This window comes from Salmo trutta, chromosome 15 (assembly GCF_901001165.1).
Source record: "Salmo trutta chromosome 15, fSalTru1.1, whole genome shotgun sequence".
NCBI classification, from domain to species: Eukaryota; Metazoa; Chordata; class Actinopteri; order Salmoniformes; family Salmonidae; genus Salmo; species Salmo trutta.
Genome location: NC_042971.1, coordinates 8,760,310 through 8,778,917, shown reverse-complemented (window position 1 = coordinate 8,778,917; position 18,608 = coordinate 8,760,310). Strand labels below are relative to the sequence as shown.

The 18,608-nt window shown below is 44.7% G+C and overlaps 1 protein-coding gene across 9 annotated transcripts in view; it reads left to right on the top strand.

Annotated features, from left to right (window-relative positions):
• LOC115148428 (myotubularin-related protein 4) overlaps nt 1–18,608 on the top strand; it is a 100,015-nt gene that overhangs the window by 23,057 nt on the left and 58,350 nt on the right. For 4 of the 9 annotated variants that reach the window (XM_029690311.1, XM_029690308.1, XM_029690310.1 and 1 more), the window contains exon 2: nt 6,546–6,635. In XM_029690311.1, coding sequence (XP_029546171.1) covers nt 6,546–6,635 — 90 coding nt within the window. Of the gene's footprint in view, nt 1–6,107; nt 6,187–6,545; nt 6,636–12,325; nt 12,457–12,586; nt 12,668–18,608 lie in introns of those variants that run through there. The other 5 variants (XM_029690313.1, XM_029690312.1, XM_029690316.1 and 2 more) reach the window with 5 other exon arrangements.

Here is an 18,608-nt window from a genome sequence, read left to right as displayed (position 1 = left end):
AAGTAGTTGCCATACCAAGCGGTGATGCATCCAGTCAAGATGCTCTCAATGGTGCAGTTGTAGAACTTTTTGAGGATCTGAGGGCCTATGCCAAATCTTTTCAGACGCCTGAGAGGGAATAGGTGTTGTCGTGCCTTCTTCATGACTGTGTTGGTATGTTTGGATAATGAGAATTCCATAGTGATGTGGAAACTGAGGAACTTGAAGCTTTCGACCTGCTCGACTACAGCCCTATCGATGTGGATGGGGGCATGCTCGGCCCTCTATTTCCTGTAGTCCTCAATCAGCTCCTTTGTCTTGCTGACGTTGAGGGAGAGGTTTTTGTTGTCCTGGCACCACACTGCCAGGTCACTAACCTCCTCCCTATAGTTATCATCATCGGTGATCAGGCCAACCACCGTCGTATCGTCAGCAAACTTAATGCTAATGTTGAAGTCATGTGCAGCAACGCAGTCGTGGGTGAACAGGGAGTACAGGAGGAGACTAAGCACGCACCCCTGAGGGGACCCCGTGTTGAAGGTAAGCATGGCGGATGTGTTGTTGCCTGCCCTCATCACCTGGGGCGGCCTGTCAGGAAATCCAGGATCCAGTTGTAGGGGGAGGTGTTCAGTCCCAGGGTCCTGAGCTTAGTGATGAACTTGGAGGGCACTATGGTGTTGACAGCTGAACTATAGTGAATGAGCTGCATTCTCACATGTTACTCTTATCCAAGTGGGAGTGTAGAGTGCAAGAGATATTGCATAGTTTGTGGCTCTGTTGTATGCGAATTGGAGTGGGTCCAGGGTGTCTGGGGTGATGGCTCACAGCCTTTCAAATAATTTCATAGCTACAGATGTGAGTGCTATGGGGCGATAGTCATTTAGCCAGGTTACCATTGTTGTTCTTGGGCACAGGGACTGCTTGAAACATGTAGGTATTACATACTGAGCCAGGGAGAGGTTGAAAATGTCACTTTCCAGCTGGTCAGCACATGCTCTGAGTACACGTCCTGGTAATCCATCTGGCTTGTGAATCTTAACCTGTTTAAATGTCTTACTCACATCGGCTATGGAGAGCGAGATCACACAGCCATCCTGAACAGCTGGTGTTCTCATGCATGGTTCAGTGTTGCTTGCCTCGAAGCGAGCATAGGAGGAATTTAGCTCATCTGGTAGGCTCGCTTCACTGGGCAGCTCGTGGCTGGGTTTTCCTTTGTAATTTGTGGTAGTTTGCAAGCCCTTCCACAGCCGATGAGCGTCAGAGCAGCCGTAGTAGGATTCTATCTTAGTCCTGTATTAACATTTCGGCTTTTTGATGGCTTGTCGGAAGCCGTAGCGCTATTTCTTATAATCGTCCGGATTATTGTCTTGCTCCTTGATAGCGGCAGCTCTAGCCTTAAACTCAGTGCGGATGTTGTCTGTAATCCAAAGCTTCTGGTTGGGATATGTAGGTACGGTCACTGTGGGGATGACGTTATCGATGCACTTATTAATGAATTCCTCAATGTTATCGGATGAATCCCGGAACATATTCCAGTCTATGCTAGCGAAATTCCTATAACTTAGCATCCGCTTCATTGGACCACTTCCGTATTGAGCACATCCCTGATACTCTTTTTTTGAGTTTTTGCTTGTAAGCAGGATTCATGAGGGTAGAGTTATGGTCAGATTTGCCAAATGGAAGGTGAGGAAGCGCTTTGTATGCGTTTCTGTGTGTGGAGTAAAGGTGATGTAGAGTTTTTTTCGCTTCTATATGCAGAAAAATAGGGAAGACCGATTTCAGTCTTACCTCAGGGGAGCGCCGCCTCTGGATGTGCATTTTCTTGTTTGGTTATGGCCCTATACAGCTAGTTGAGTGCGGTCTTAGGGCCAGCATGGGTTTGTGGTGGTAAATAGACCGGTACGAAAAATATAGATATACTTTCTTGGTAAATTGATCTGCAGGTTATCATGAGGTACTCTAACTCGGGCAAGCAAAACCTCTAGACTTCCTTATCATTAGAGATTGTGCACCAGCTGTTTTTAACAAAGACACACCTTCCCCCTTAACCTTACCCAAAGCTGCCGTTTGGCCTTGACGATGCATAGAAAAACCAGCTAGATGTATATAATCCATGTCCCTGTTTAGCCACGACTCAGAGAAACATAGGATATTACAGATCTTCAGGTCCCGTTGATGGGATAGTCTTGATGGCTGCAGCTGCACTCAACCTGCTCCAAACACACTCTCCACCATTTTGCCTTCTAGCCAACTCCCAATCACAGATTTCGCTTCCATCCTCAGTCTATCCACCCCACACGTCTTGGCTCAGGTAGTGGCCAGACTGGCTTTGTTGTGTTGTCTCGCTATTGCAAGGCACAGATGGCAGAAAGAAAAACCACCAGGGAAATGCCAACATCTAGGCCCGAATGCTCTCTTTCTCTCTCTTTATGCCTTCGGCAAAATGAAACATTTCAGAGAATCAGATGCAGTCAATTTACAATTGAAATGATAATTGAGTCATGCTATAATTTTCTGGCTATTGTTAGAGAATGTCTGAGCAAAGGTTGTCAGCGTTGCAGTAACTCTTTGAGACTCTTTTGAGGAACTGGGCTGACCCTAGGCCTATATCCAAGGTGGATACGTCTGTTGGAGTTACTCGGATTGGGTGGGGAACACATATGTCAGCACTCCAGTTTAAATGTTAATGCTCACACTTCCTATGCTGCACCTCACATTCCCGTACCATCCTCAAACCGAAGTCAAGGGAGAACCTATTTTTTCCTCCTCTGTTTACAAAGTCATTCACATGTCCACATGTCAAATCAATGTGGCAGGTGTCGACACCTAGTGCCTGTCATCCCCTCTGTTTCTTGTAGTTGTTTGAAGTGGACAGGTTCAGTTTGATGGCACAGGGTAGGTGAAAAACAAAATGATTTGAGGAACAGAACCCGAACTGGAAACGAAAGTGATATATACTGTTCAGGAACCGAACCGTTATTTTTAAAAGCATGGGAATCGGTTAATAGCATTTCTTAATGTTCCAGGCATTTTTTTCAGGCCCACAAAAATCGCAATAAAGCATCTATGCAAAGCCCTCACTTTGTCACTCAAATTTATTCCAGTGTCTGCCTGCCAGCGGGTGTGTGTGTAGGCTACCTGCCCTTCCCGTCTGCAGCATAGCTGTAGCCTGACATTACAAGCATGATTCAGAAGTTAGTGAGAGAGTTTAAAAGAATAGATACAATTTTTCAATGTTAGTTAAGGATACTATAGTTATCACGTTTCGCATTGGATTTATTAACTACAAAAATATGTTTTTTTAATTCTAGTGCTGCTCTGTACGCACACGCTTGTTAGCTAGCTAGCTAGAACTCAGAATTTCAAAGACATTCAAAGTTCCTCCACAGAAGCCGCTCCTCCGTAAGTATAATTCTGTGGGCTTAATTCAGATAATGCATGTCATAACAAAATGACCAGGGCTTCAAGGCAAGCTTCCTCCATTCTCTCTCGCTCTCACCTCGCCTGCATAATTTCAGTTGCATCTCATGCCCTACACTGTGACTGGCAGGACAATGACGCGTGTGTTTGTCTGTCATTATGATTAAACCATGCTGTTTACGGCAAAATAAAATCTGCTTTTAACAACTTTCTTATACAAATTAAGTCACTTAAACCGCTCCATGGCAAGCTGCTCTATCAGCACTGATTGGTGAAGTGAATTTAATGTCGAGGTAAATGTAAAAATATGAAAAAAAATATTTCAGAGGTTTAAAAACCTGTACTTTTTGGGGGTTTTAACCGGCTTCCCACTTTCACATGGCTGATAATGATGTAGGCTTAGTGGGCATGTATCAGGGGATGTAGCCCCATGACAGTACTGACATTTGATTCCCGTCTAATATGAGGCACATGCCAGCATGCAGTACATTGAGTAAAGACCTCATGTTGCTGTGTCTGGTCTGTCTGTGGTGCTGTAGACTCCGCAGAGGGCCCTCTCATCTTGACCCATGTGTCTGAGCCAAGGCAGTGGATGGATGGATGGATGGAGGGAGGGAGGGAGGGAGGGAGGGAGGGAGGGAGGGAGGGAGGGAGGGAGCTGGGTACCTGCTGCTGGGGAGACAGCCGGGATGGAGGGAGGAGGGAGGGGAGAAGGGGTTATATCTGTATCCTCCTGCTGCTTCCCCTGTTTCTACTCAGTGGAAGGAGACTGGGCAATAGTATAGTGAGCATTATTGCTTGATGCTTCAGTTTCCAAGCTAGTTTTTATCTAGGATGTGCCTTATGTTTTCCCAAAGGAGTTCAACAGTTGACACGCATCTAATAATCTATATTGAAATTGTTAGTTGGTCCTCAAATAATTGTTGTTTAACAAGTGTTAAAGCTTGTTATAGTTTGTTTCTTCCCTCTGAGGTATCAATCAGGACCTTCAAAAAAGTCATTAATAATTTCCTCATAAATGGCCCAGTACAAGACTCAAGTGGTACTGTGGTGTAGCATATAGCCTATAGTTGTAGAATAAGATGAGATATTGCTGAATTAGGGCATATATGTAGATTGCTGTGTAAGCAAATATTGATAAAGACTTGCCCTAGAGAGGGTTGCACACGGTAGAGTACGCTTATGTTTTTGTTCTCGTCTTTTTAAGAGTAACATTTTCAAAGGGAAAGATTTCCCTAGAAATGTGCATTTGTGCAATAAGAGCTGTACTCATAGACATTGTTGTTTCGACTCCTGCTCATTTGAAGGTATTAGCTGAAATATGCAAATCACATGATAATTGTTGAAACCCCAAAACCCTTGTCTAACTGGTTGCATCTTTTACGAAGCTTTGAGATTGTCACGACTTGTCAGCTGCTTCCCTGCTTTCAAGGTCACGGTCTCTTCCCTTTGACTCCCCCAGTCTCCTCACTGTCCCCTCACAATCCCAGCCATCTGCCATGCTGTCCCATCTGTGGGCCTCAGTCCCACCTCCAATAAGTCATCTAAGCAACTTATCTACAGTCTGTAGGGAATAAGTACACTATATATACAAAGGTATGTGGACACCCCTATTTAAGCCACACCCGTTGCTGACAGGTGTATGAAATCTAGCACACAGCCATGCAATCTCCACAACCAGACATTGGCAGTAGAATGGCCTTAATGAAGAGCTCAGTGACTTTAAACTGGCACCGTCATAGGATGCCACCTTTCCAACAAGTCACTTAGTGAAATTTCTGCCCTGCTACAGCTGCGCCGGTCAACTGTATGTGCTGTTATTGTGAAGTGGAAACATCTAGGGGCAATAACGACCCAGCCACAAAGTGGTAAGCCACACAAGCTCACAGAACGGGAACACTGAAGCACGTAGCGCGTAAAAATAGTATGTCCTCGGTTGCAACACTCACTACCGAGTTCCAAACTGCCTCTGGAAGCAATGTCAGCACAAGAACTGTTCGTCGGGAGCTTCATGAAATGGGTTCCCATGGCCAAGCAGCCGTACACAAGCCTAAGACCACCCTGCGCAATGCCAAGTGTCGGCTGGAGTGGTGTAAAGCTCACCGCCATTGGACTCTGGAGCAGTGGAAACACATTCTCTGGAGTGATGAATCACACTTCACCATCTAACAGGCCAATGGACGAATCTGGGTTTGGCGGATGCCAGGAGAACGCTTCCTGCCCAAATGCATAGTGCTGTAAAGTTTGGTGGACGAGGAATGGTCTGGGACTGTTTTTTATGGTTCGGTCTAGCCCCTTAGTTCCAGTGAAGGGAAATCTTAATGCTACAGCATACAATAACATTCTAGACGATTCTGTGCTTCCAACTTCATGGCAACAGTTTGGCATGACAATGCCAAACCGGGCACAACGTGAAGTCCATACAGGCTGAAAATACAAGCTGAAATAAATCATTCTCTCAACTATTATTCTGACATTTCACATTCTTAAAATAAAGTGTTGATCCTAACTGACCTAAACAGGGAGTTTTCACTAGGATTCAATGTCAGGAATTGTGAAAAACTGAGTTTAAATGTATTTTGCTAAGGTGTATGTAAACTTCCGACTTCAACTGTATGTTGTTCTTGCTGTGTAGGGCTACAGCTGGGTTGACTGCTGTGGCTGCAGTGCTGTCTGCCACAGTCTGCCACGGGCGCAGGCCGTCTCGCTGGCTGGGGAGGAGGCACAGACATAAACAGCAGCTGTCTAGGGGACACTCTCTGTCATGTCCTCCCCCAAAAAACACAGGTCACTCATAATAATAAATAATTGCCTGACTGAAAGTTCCAACTTCAAACTGACCTGTGAGAACTCCCTTTTTCAGAGAAGAAGTGAGTGTGTTGTATGGCGTTTGACGCCGGCTCTTTGCAGGCAATGTTAATGACAGCTCTAGTCTACCATTTCAGAAAAACAGGACAGTGCCCCTGTAGGCTCCTGTAAAGGGAGTTGCTTTTATTGACCTTTTCCTGGGTGGCTGATGATTGATTGAAGCCCCTGTTCTTGTGCTTTCTTTTTGATCTGATAAAGTAGTGTTACTGTTACTATTTGTATGTTGTGTGTTAAGAACTGAGATGTCTGACCAGCCTGTGTTCATCTCTGTCCTCCAGGGTGAAGAAGGACCCCCCAGTCTGGAGTATATCCAGGCCAAGGACTTGTTCCCTCCGAAAGAGCTGGTCAAGGAGGACGACAGCCTCCAGGTGGGTGACTGAGAACACACACAGGCGCGTGTGCACACACTGACACTCACACATACAGAACGCTCGGGCTTGCATACACACATACATATACACACACACCGCAGACAGACGAGTCATCATGATGTGGGTTGAAGTCAAACTCAATAATAATAGCAATGGAAGTAACACCTATAATTCATTTCACAATCTCAATGTTCCTCAGGTTTAGCTGGGTGTGTTGTAGTGTAGTAATGTGTTGTTTTTCTGAATTGTTGAAGTTTGCTAAAGGGATGGGTTACTGTGCATTACAGACACATACATTTGTATTTGTATTTACTGCCAAGGCAGCAGCTACTCTTCCTGGGGTCCAGCAAAATGAAGGCAGTTATACATTTTAAAACATTACAATACATTCATAACAGATTTCACAACATATTAACTGTGTGCCCGCAGGCCCCTACTCTACTACGACATAACTATAAAATACATGTGTACGTGCGTGAATAGTATTCATGTATTCATGTGTCTATGTTTGTGTTGCTTCACAGTCCCCATTGTTCCATAAGGTGTATTTTTATTTATTTTTTAAATCTAATTTTCCTACTTGCATGAGTTACTTGATGTGGAATAGAGTTCAATGTAGTCATGGCTCTATGTAGTACTGTGCGCCTCCAATAGTCTGTTCTGGACTTGGGGGACTGTGAAAAGACCTCTGGTGTCTTGTGGGGTATGCATGGGTGTCCGAGCTATGTGCCAGTAGCTTGGTACATTCAACATGTCAATACCTTTCACAAATACAAGTATTGATGAAGTCAATCTCTCCTCCACTTTGAGCCAGGAGAGATTGACATGCATATTATTGATGTTTGCTCTCTGTGTACATCCAAGGGCCAGCTATGCTGCCCTGTTCTGAGCCAATTGAAATTTTCCTAAGTCCCTCTTTGTGGCACCTGACCACACGACTGAAAAGTAGTCCAGGTGCGACAAAACTAGGGCCTGTAGGACCTGCCTTGTTGCTGGTGCTGTTAAGAATGCAACGATATAGACAGACTTCTTCCCATCCTAGCTACTGTTGTATCAATATTTTTTGACCATGACAGTTTACAATCCAGGGTTACTCCAAGCAGTTTAGTGTCCTCAACTTGCTCAATTTCCACATGATTTATTACAAGATTTAGTTAAGGTTTAGGGTTCAGGTAATGATTTGTACCAAATACAGTGCTTTTATTTTTATAAATATTTAGGACAAACTTATTCCTTGCCACCAATTCTGAAACTAACTGCATCTCTTTGTTAGGTGTTGCTGTCATTTCAGTCGCTGTGGTAGCTGACGTGTATAGTGTTGAGTCATCCGTATACATAGACTCACTGGTTTTACTCAAAGCCAGTGGCATGTCATTAGTAAAGATTGAAAAAAGTAAGACAGCTGCCCTGGGGAATTCCTGATTCTCCCTGGATTTTGTTGGAGAGCCTTCCATTAAAGAACACCGTCTGTGTTCTGTTAGACAGGTCGCTCCTTATCCGCGATATAGCATGGGGTGTAAAGACATAACACATACGTTTTTCCAGCAGCAGACTATGATCGATAATGTGAAAAGCTGCACTGAAGTCTGACAAAACAGCCCCAAAAATATTTGTATCATCAATTTCTCTCAGCCAATCATCAGTCATTTGTGTAAGTGCTGAGCATGTTGAATTTCCTTCCCTATACGGGTGCTGAAAGTCTGTTGTAAATTTGTTTACTGTAAAATAGCATTGTATCTGGTCAAACACTAATTTTTCCAAATGTTTACTAAGGGTTGGTAACAGGCCGATTGGTCAGCTATTTGAGCCAGAAAAGGGGGCTTTACTATTCTTAGGTAGGCGAATAACTTTTGCTTCCCTCCAGGCCTGAGGGCACACACTTTCTAGTAGGCTTAAATTGAAGATATGGCAAATAGTATGCCAATATCGTCTGCTATTATCATCAGTAATTTTCCATCTAGATTGTCAGACCCTTGTGGCTTGTCATTGTTGGTAGACAACAATTATTTCTTCACCTCTTCCACACTTACTTTATGGAATTCAAATGTACAATTCCTGTCTTTCATAATTTGGTCAGATACACTTGGATGTGTAGTGTCTGCGTTTGTTGCTGGCATGTCATGCCTGTTTGGTAATCTTGCCAATGAAAAAATAATGAACGTAGTTGGCAATACCAATGGGTTTTGTGACGAATGAGCCGTCTGATTCAGTGAATGATGTAGCAGAGTTTGCCTTTTTGCCTAAGATTTCATTTTAGGTGCTCCTGTAATGAAGGAAAAAAGGAAACCGCACACTGTTTTTGATAGTATCACTGAGGTGCTCCTGTAATAAAGTCTGTGTGAGCTGGTGTGGAGGAGTCAGGCGCAGGACAGCAGATATGAGTAAAAAACGTATTTACTCAAAATACAAACAAATACAAAGCAATAATGCGAGCCCACAATAACGGACCGTATTACATACAAACAATTACTCACAAACAAACATGGGGGAACAGAGGTTGAACAAGTAATTGGGGAATTGAAACCAGGTGTGTAAGACAAAGACTTATTTGCCATTCCTTTAGAATTTTTCAATTCTTCATAAATCCACAGGGATTTAACCATTTTTACAGTTAATTTCTTAATGGGTGCATGCTTATTAGTAACTGGGATAAGCAATTTCATTAATGTGTCAAGTGCAGTGTCTGATTGCTTGCCATTACACACCACAGACCATCAACAACATAGAAATCACTCCAAAACGTATTGTATGACCTCTTATACACTATATTAGGCCCAGCCTTTTGAACTTTGGTTTTCCTAGATATGGCTACTATATTGTGATCCAATAGATTTGTTCATCATTTCATTCCTGTGCTGTGTATAACTACACCTGGTAGGTGGATTGATGACCTGAACCAGGTTGCAGGCACTAGTTACAGTTTGAAGCTTTCTCTTGAGTGGGCAGCCTGATGGAAGCTAGTCAATATTTAAATCACCCAGAAAATATACCTCTCTATGGATATCACATACATGATCAAGCATTTCACACATGTTATCCAGATACTGACTGTTAGTACATGGTGGTCTATAGCAGCTTCCCACCAGATTGGCTTTAGGTAAGGCAGATGAACCTGTAGCCATATTACTTATTTAACATGAGATCCTCTCTAAGCTTCGCAGGAATGTGGTTCTGAATATAAACAGCCACTTCTCCACCTTTGGCATTTCCACTTTTGGCATGTAAGATGGCACCAACAGACATGGCAGCTCTGCTTCTAGCTCCTAAGCAACTTTGCAGTATTTTGTTTTTTTGTGTGTTATTTCTTACATTATTAGCCAGCAAGTTTTTTGTGTTATTACGTACAGCCGGAAAGAACTTTTGGATATCAGAGCGTCGGTAACTCACCAGCATTACGACCAAGAATATGACTTTCCCGAACTGGATTCTTTGTTCTTACCACCCAGGGCAATTGAACTTATCACAAGCATTTTGCTACACACGCAATAACATCTGCATGTGACCAATAACATTTGATTTGTCTTTTCTGTAGATCTTATAACCATGTATTGCTACCACTGTATCATCAAAGGTATTATCTAAGTGAGTTTCAGAGATTGTCAGAATATGAATGTCATCTTTTACTAGCAAATGATTGATTTCATGAACCTTGTTACTTAAGCTAAATATGTTAACGTGGAATATTTTTAACACTTTCTTGCTTTATTAGGAAGTTTAGCATAGGTAGACATGCTTAGGTTATTTTTATTAGTGCAGGGTGTGCTGCACACAGTGGACTTCCTACTAGGGCACACCACCTTAGTGCTAACAGTATTACTCTGGTCATATGATTACTGCATACAATAGCTGTAGGATCCGCAGAGGCATTCAGGGCAGTAAGAGGGACATAAATTAGGTTACTTACATTGTGTCTTCCAATGCCCCTGGGATAATGTACATTTTCTGAAACATTATGACAACTAAATAAATAACTGACAGTGTCACCAGCAAAGCACCATCACACCTCCTCCTCCATGCTTCGTGGTGGGAACCACACATGCGGAGATCATCCGTTCACCTACTCTGTGTCACAAAGACATGGTGGTTGGAACAAAAAATATAAGATTTGGACTTTTCAGACCAAAGGTCAGAATTCCACCGGTCTAATGTCCATTGCTCATGTTTCTTGGCCCAAGCAAGTCTCTTCTTATTATTAGTGTCCTTTATTAGTGGTTTCTTTGCAGGATTTCGACCATGAAGGCCTGATTCACGCAGTCTATTTGAGCTTTTCTTGCCATAATATGGACTTGGTCTTTTACCAAATAATATACCAATCTTCTGTATACCACCCCTACCTTGTCATAACACGGTACTGGCTCAAACACATTAAGAAGGAAAGAAATTCCACAAATTAACTTTTTACCAGTTTGGTTGCTGTAAACTCTCCTTCCAGACTCACATTAAACATGTCCAATCCAAAATTAAATCTAGAATCGGCTTCCTATTTCGCAACAAAGCATCCTTCACTCATGCTGCCAAACATACCCTCGTAAAACTGACCATCCTACCGATCCTCGACTTCGGCGATGTCATTTACAAAAAATCCTCCAACACTCTACTCAGCAAATTGGATGCAGTCTATCACAGTGCCATCCATTTTGTCACCAAAGCCCCATATACTACCCACCACTGCGACCTGTATGCTCTCGTTGGCTGGCCCTCACTTCATACTCGTCGCCAAACCCTCTGGCTCCAGGTCATCTACAAGTCTCTGCTAGTAACCCCCCCCCCTTATCTCAGCTCACTGGTCACCATAGCAGCACCCAACCGTAACACGCGCTCCAGCAGGTATATCTCACTGGTCACCACCAAAGCCAATTCTTCCTTTGGCCGCCTCTCCTTCCAGTTCTCTGCTGCCAATGACTGGAACGAACTGCAAAAATCTCTGAAGCTGGAGACTCTTACCTCCCTCACTAGCTTTATGCACCAGCTGCTCCGAGCAGCTCACAGATCACTGCACCTGTACATAGCTCATCTGTAAATAGCCCATCCAATCTACCTCATCCCCTTACTGTATTTATTTATCTTGCTCCTTTGCACCCCAGTAGCTCTACTTGCACATCATCTTCTGCACATCCTACCATTCCAGTGTTTAATTGCTATATTGTAATTCCTTCACCACCATGGCCTATTTATTGCCTTACCTCTCTTATCCTACCTCATTTGCACATGCTGTATATAGATTTTTCTACTGTATTATTGATTGTATGTTTGTTTATCCATGTGTAACTATGTGTTGTTGTATGTGTCGAACTGCTTTGCTTTATCTTGGCCAGGTCACAGTTGGAAATGAGAACTTGTTCTCAACTAGCCTACCTGGTTAAATTAAGGTGAAATAAAAAATAAAATAAAAAAAGGACCTTGGTCAGGGAGGTGACCAATGACCACTCTGACAGAACTACAGAATTTTTTGTGGCCTGATTAGACAAACATTTTACTCTTTGGGTTCTTGTATAATGGCGCCGGAGGGGATGGCTGCCGTTTTTCGGGATTCTAACCAACTGTGCTATTTTGTTTGTTTTTTCGCGTTGTTTAACTTATTTTTTTACTTATTTTGTACACAATGTTGCTGCTACCGTCTCCTATGACAGAAAAGAGCTTCTGGACATCTGAACAGCGATTACTCACCTCGAACTGGACAAAGATTTTTTTTAACAAGTCCGACGCAAAGGATACACTGCTTTCTCGAGACCAGGCCCAAATCCCCGTCATTTGCGTGAAGAAAAAACTGAGAAAAAGGGGGTGGAGGTCGGGCTGCCATCCGAGAATTCGTAGGCAAGTGAGTAAACCTCCACTACCATCCGTACTATTGGCCAACGTGTAATCATTGGAAAATAAAATGGATGATCTACGATTAAGACTATCCTACCAACGGGACATTTAAAACTGTAATATCTTATATTTCACAGAGACGTGGCTGAACGACGACACGGATACTAAAGAGCTGGCTGGATATTCCGTGCGTCGGCAGGACAGAGAAGCTACGTCTGGTAAGACGAGGGGCAGGGGTGTGTGTCCATTTGTAAATAACATCTGGGGTGCGATTTCTAATATTAAAGGTCTCGAGGTATTGCTCATCTAAGGTAGATTACCTCATGATAAGCTGTAAACCACACTATCTACGAAGAGAGTTCTCATCTATATTATTCGTAGCCATCTATTTACCACCACAAACCGATGCTGGCACTAAGACCACACTCAATGAGCTGTATAAGGCCATAAGCAAACAAGAAAATGCTCACCCAGAAGTGACGCTCCTTGTGGCCGAGGACTTTAATGCAAGCAAACTTAAATACATTTTACCAAATTTCTACCAGCATGTCACATGTGCAACCAGAGGGAATAAAACTCTAGACCACCTTTACTCCACACACAGAGATACAAAGCTCTTCCTCGCCCTCCATTTGGCAAATCTGACCATTATTCTATCCACCTGATTTCGGCTTACAAGCCAAAACTCAAGCAGGAAGTACCAGTGACTCGCTCAATACGAAAGTGTTCATATAACGCGGATGCTATGCTACAGGACTGTTTTGCTAGCACAGACTGGAATATGTTCCATAATTCATCCAATGGCATTGAGGAGTATACCATCTCAGTCACCGGCATCATCAATAAGTGCATCGACGACATTGTCCCCACAGTGACTGTACATGCATATCCTAACAAGAGCCATGGATTACAGGGAACATCCGCACCGAGCTAAAGGCTAGAGCTGCCGCTTTCAAGGAGCGGGACACTAATCCGTACGCTTATAAGAAATCCCGCTATGCCCTCAGACAAACAATCAAACAGGTAAAGCGTCAATACAGGATTAAGATTGAATCCTACTACACCGGCTCTGACGATTGTCGGATGTGGCAGGGCTTGAAAACTATTACGGACTACAAAGGGAAACCTAGCCACGAGCTGCCCAGTGACGCAAGCCTACCAGACGAGCTAAATGCCTTTTATGCTTGCGTAGAGGCAAGCACCACTGTAGCATGCATGAGAGCACCAGCCATTCTGGACGACTGTGTGATCACGCTCTCGGTAGCCAATGTGTGCAAGACCTTTTAAAAATATCAACATTCACAAAGCCTCGGGGTCAGACGGATTACCAGGACATGTACTCAAACATGCGTGGAACAACTGGCAAGTCTCTTCACTGACATTTTCAACCTCTCCCTACCGAGTCTTTAATAACTACATGTTTCAAGCAGACCATCATAGTCCCTGTGCCCAAGAAAGCGAAGGTAACCTGCCTAAACGACTATTGCCCCGTTACACTCATGTCTGTAGCCATGAAGGGCTTTGAAAGGCTGGCCATGGCTCACATCAACATCATCATCCCGGGAACCCTAGACCCACTCCAATTCGCATACCACCCCAACAGATCCACAGATGATGCAATCTCAATCGCACTCAATCGCCCTTTCCCACCTGGACAAAAGGAACACCTATGTGAGAATGTTGGTCATTGACTACAGCTCAGCATTCAACACCATTTTGCCCACAAAGCTCATCACTAAGCTAAGGACCCTGGGACTAAACACCTCCCTCTGCAACACCTTCCCCTCAGGAGACTGAAAAGATTTGGCATGGGTCCCCAGATCCTCAAAAAGTTCTACAGCTACACCATCGAGAGCATACTGACCGGTTGCATCACCGACTGGTATGGCAACTGCTTGGTATCTGACCGTAAGGCGCTACAGAGGGTAGCGCATACGTCCCAGGTCATCACTGGTGCCAAGCTTCCTACTATCCAGGACCTATATATTAGGCGGTGTCAGACCAAGGCCCAAAAAATTGTCAAAGACTTCAGTCACCCAAGTCATATGTTCTCTCTGCTACCGCACGGCAAGCGGGCTAGGGCCAAAAGGCTGCTTAACAGCTTCTACCCCCAAGCCATAAGACTGCTGAACAATTAACCAAATGGCCACCCAGACTGTTTACATTGACACACCCCCGTCCTCCGTTTGTTTTTACACTGTAGCTACTCGCTGTTTATTATTTATGCATAGTCACTTTATCCCTACCTACATGTACAAAATAACCAGACTAACCTGTACCCCCGCACATTGACTCGGTACCGGTACCCCCTGTATATAGCCTCATTATTTTTATTGTGTTATTTTACTATATTTACTTTAGTTTATTTAGTAAATATTTTCTTAACTCTTTCTTGAACTGCATTGTTGGTTAAGGACTTGTAAGTAAGCATTTCACTATAAGGTCTACACCTGTTGTATTTGGAGCATATCTAGAGAACCAGAAACAGCTCATCACCCATCTAACACCATCCCTACCATGTGGCAGCATCATGCTATGGGGATGCTTTTCAGCGGCAGGGACTGAGACACTGGTAAGGATAGATGGAACAATGGTTTGAGTCAAATCCTTGATGAGAACCTTTTTCAGAGTGCAATTGACCTTAGACTGGTGGCAAAGATTTACGTTCCAACAGCCAAAGCAACGCTGGAATGGCTTCAGAAGAAGAATGTGAAAGTCCTTGAGTGGCCCAGCTAAAGCTAAGACCTGAATCCCTTTGAAAATCTGTGGAAAGACTTGAAGAATGCTGTTCACCTCCACTCCCCATCTAACTCAACAGAGCTTGAGAAAATCTGCAAGGGAGAATGGGAGAAAATTCCCAAATCTAGATGGGCAATGCTAATACAGACACACAAGATGACTGAAAACTGTAATCGCTGCCAAAGTTGCTTCTATAAAGTATTGACTCAGGGGTGTGAATACGTATGTAAATGAGATTTCTGTATTTTATTTTCAATATATTTGCAAAAACATGTTTTCACCTTGTCATTATGGGGTATTGTGTGTAGTTGAATTCAAGCTGTAACACATCCAAATGTGGAATAAGTCAAGGGGTAATACGTTCTGAAGACACTGTAAATGGATCTAACCTCACCCTAAGAGCAGTGATGCACAGTTACCTGCAGGCCTCGCCTCAATCCAGAGAAAGGCTTTAGACCTCAGTCAATTAGACTGGATGTGGATTAGGCTAGGCTTAGATGGCCATGGCTGGGTCTGGCTGGGGGGTGGAGAGAGAAGGCTAATAGTGGAAGAGTCTGCCATTGTTAAGGTTATACTGCAGGAGAAGCTGTATGGACTCAACATATAATCTAACACAGGGAATAGAGGACAGGGTAGGGGATAGGAGGGCTAAGGAGACTGGGCATGAAAATATATTGTTGTCATCCATCCTGGTCCTGCCAACCTTTGAATAGATACAAGTTAATTGGATAATTAGATCCAGCCTCCCTTTCTTGTTCTAGAATGTCAAGTTTATTAATTAATCATTTTAAAATGTGGAATTGTATGTATTCACAATCAGATAAGGAACTCTTTTGAGTGGCCTAAACTTCCACTATGCCATGAAACACAAAACACAAATGACCAGTTTGGAACAGTAAAAGTTGAAAAGGTTTTTATTCCAGTTAAATTGAGTTGAAAGTTTTTGTTCAAGTTCTCGTCTGAAGATGTATGATGAAAGTCAAATTAATTTGAGAAAAAGCTGTCTTCTTTAGTGCAGCGTTCACGTTATCTCGACCAGTTTGCGCCATACTGATTAATATCTTAGCAGTCATCGATAGATAGGCCCTGTTGTTCGAGGCCTCTGAGCAAGAGGTTGCTTTATCCAAGCGGGGCGGAAATGACTATAACCTATTTATTTTTCGAATAGATTTGACGACAATTAACTTATTTTGTACAGTCTGTGATTAACCAAAACGTGAGATCCATATGGACATTTTGAATCAGGTTTAATGGATCCTGGTGGGCTGGTGATTTCCTAGCGAGCACCTTGGGAGTCATTTACCACTAGAACTCCTTCCCGAACAGACATTTTACTTAGATACTTCATTTTGCTGGGACATTTCCAGTCAACCATGTATTTTTCTCCCTAGATGTTCATTCTCTTACAGACAAACAGGGGCAGTGTTCATAAAGTCACCAATGTAATCAATGCAATCAAGAGACTCCACAATGTTTTAAATTGTCACATTTTCAAGATAGGCAAGTTACACTCAGTCCATTGTAGAACTTTGTCCATTGTAGACACATTTGAGCAATTGTGTTATTGTTGTGTTCCACATTTTCTCTGTCGTATTGGTTAGTCGGAAGGCTTGTGTAATGCTTAGGCGTAGTGGATGAGGAATCAGATGCAGGAAGCAGCGATACGGGTGATGGCTTTTAATGAGCGACACAGCAAAACACCTGCCACCCCAAATAGTGAACTCAGCGCACACAAAAATCAAAGTGCCCCAAACACAGGGGACAAAACACAGTGAGCGTAAACCCACGCACTAGCGCTGAATACAATACAGCGCATAACAAAGCAACCAACAGAGAAACAATCCCGCACAAAGAGCAGGCGGGCCAACTAGCTAATATAGCCCCGCTAATCATCCCAACAAAGGACAGGTGCAAACAATAACAGAAAGGGGAAAACAAAAAGGAATCAGTGGCAGCTAGTAGGCCGGTGACGATGACCGCCGAGCGCCACCCGAGCTGGAGGGGGCGCCACCTTCGGTGGGAGTCGTGACAGTACCCCCCCCCCCCCCCCGACGCGCGGCACCTGCAGCGCGCCGACACCGGCCTCGAGGGCGACCCGGAAGGCGAGGCTCAGGGCGATCTGGGCGGAGGCGATGGAAATCCTTCAACATGGATGGGTCCAAGACGTCCTCCGCTGGCACCCAGCACCTCTCCTCCGGACCGTACCTCTCCCAGTCCACGAGGTACTGCATGCCCCTCACCCGGCGTCTCCAGAATGGCCCGTATGCTGTAAGCCGGGGACCCCCAATGTCCAGAGGGGGCGGAGGGACCTCTGGCACCTCACCTTCCTGTAGGGGACCAACTACCACTGGCCTGAGGAGAGACACATGAAACGAGGGGTTAATACGGTAATAAGAAGGTAGTTGTAACCGATAACACACCTCGTTTATCCTCCTCAGGACTTTGAAGGGAGGGGCATGTTCCAGGTCGAGAGCCAGACCCTGTCCCCCGATACGAACACGGGTGCCTCACTACGGTGGCGGTCAGCACTCCTCTTCTGCCGTCCACTGGCTTCCTTCAGGGATTCCTGGACGGCTCTCCAGGTCTCCTTGGAGTGCTGTACCCATTCCTCCACCGCAGGAGCCTCGGTCGGGCTCTGGTGCCATGGTGCCAGGACCGGCTGGTAACCCAAAACACACTGAAAGGGTGACAGGTTAGTAGAGGAGTAACGAAGTGAGTTCTGGGCTAACTCCGCCCAAGGAATGTACCTCGCCCACTCCCCTGGCCGGTCCTGGCAATACTACCTCAGAAACCTGCCCACCTCCTGGTTCACCCTCTCCGCCTGCCCATTACTCTCGGGGGGATAACCGGAGGTCAAACTGACCGAGACCCCCAACCGCTCCATAAACGCCTTCAGATCCTGGATGTGAACTGGGAACCTCGATCAGAGACAATGTCCTCCGGCACCCCGTAGTGCCGGAAGACGTGGGTAAATAGGGCTTCCGCAGTCTGCAGGGCCGTAGGGAGACTGGGCAACGGGAGGAGACGGCAGGACTTTGAAAACCGATCCACAACCACCAGGATCGTAGTGCTCCCCTGAGACGGGGGTAGATCTGTCAGGAAGTCTACTGACAGGTGCGACCATGGCCGTTGTGGAACGGGGAGGGGCTGTAACTTCCCTCTAGGGAGATGCCTAGGAGCCTTACTCTGGGCACACACCGAACAGGAAGAGACATAGAACCTCACGTCCTTAGCCAAGGTGGGCCACCAGTACTTCCCGCTGAGACTCCGCACTGTCCTCGCCCCACCAGGATGACCCGAAGAGGGTAGAGTGTGCGCCCACCGAATCAATTGATCATGGACACCGAGCGGCACGTACATGCGACCCATGGGACACTGTGAAGGCGCAGGTTCCAATACTAACGCCCGCTCGATGTCCGA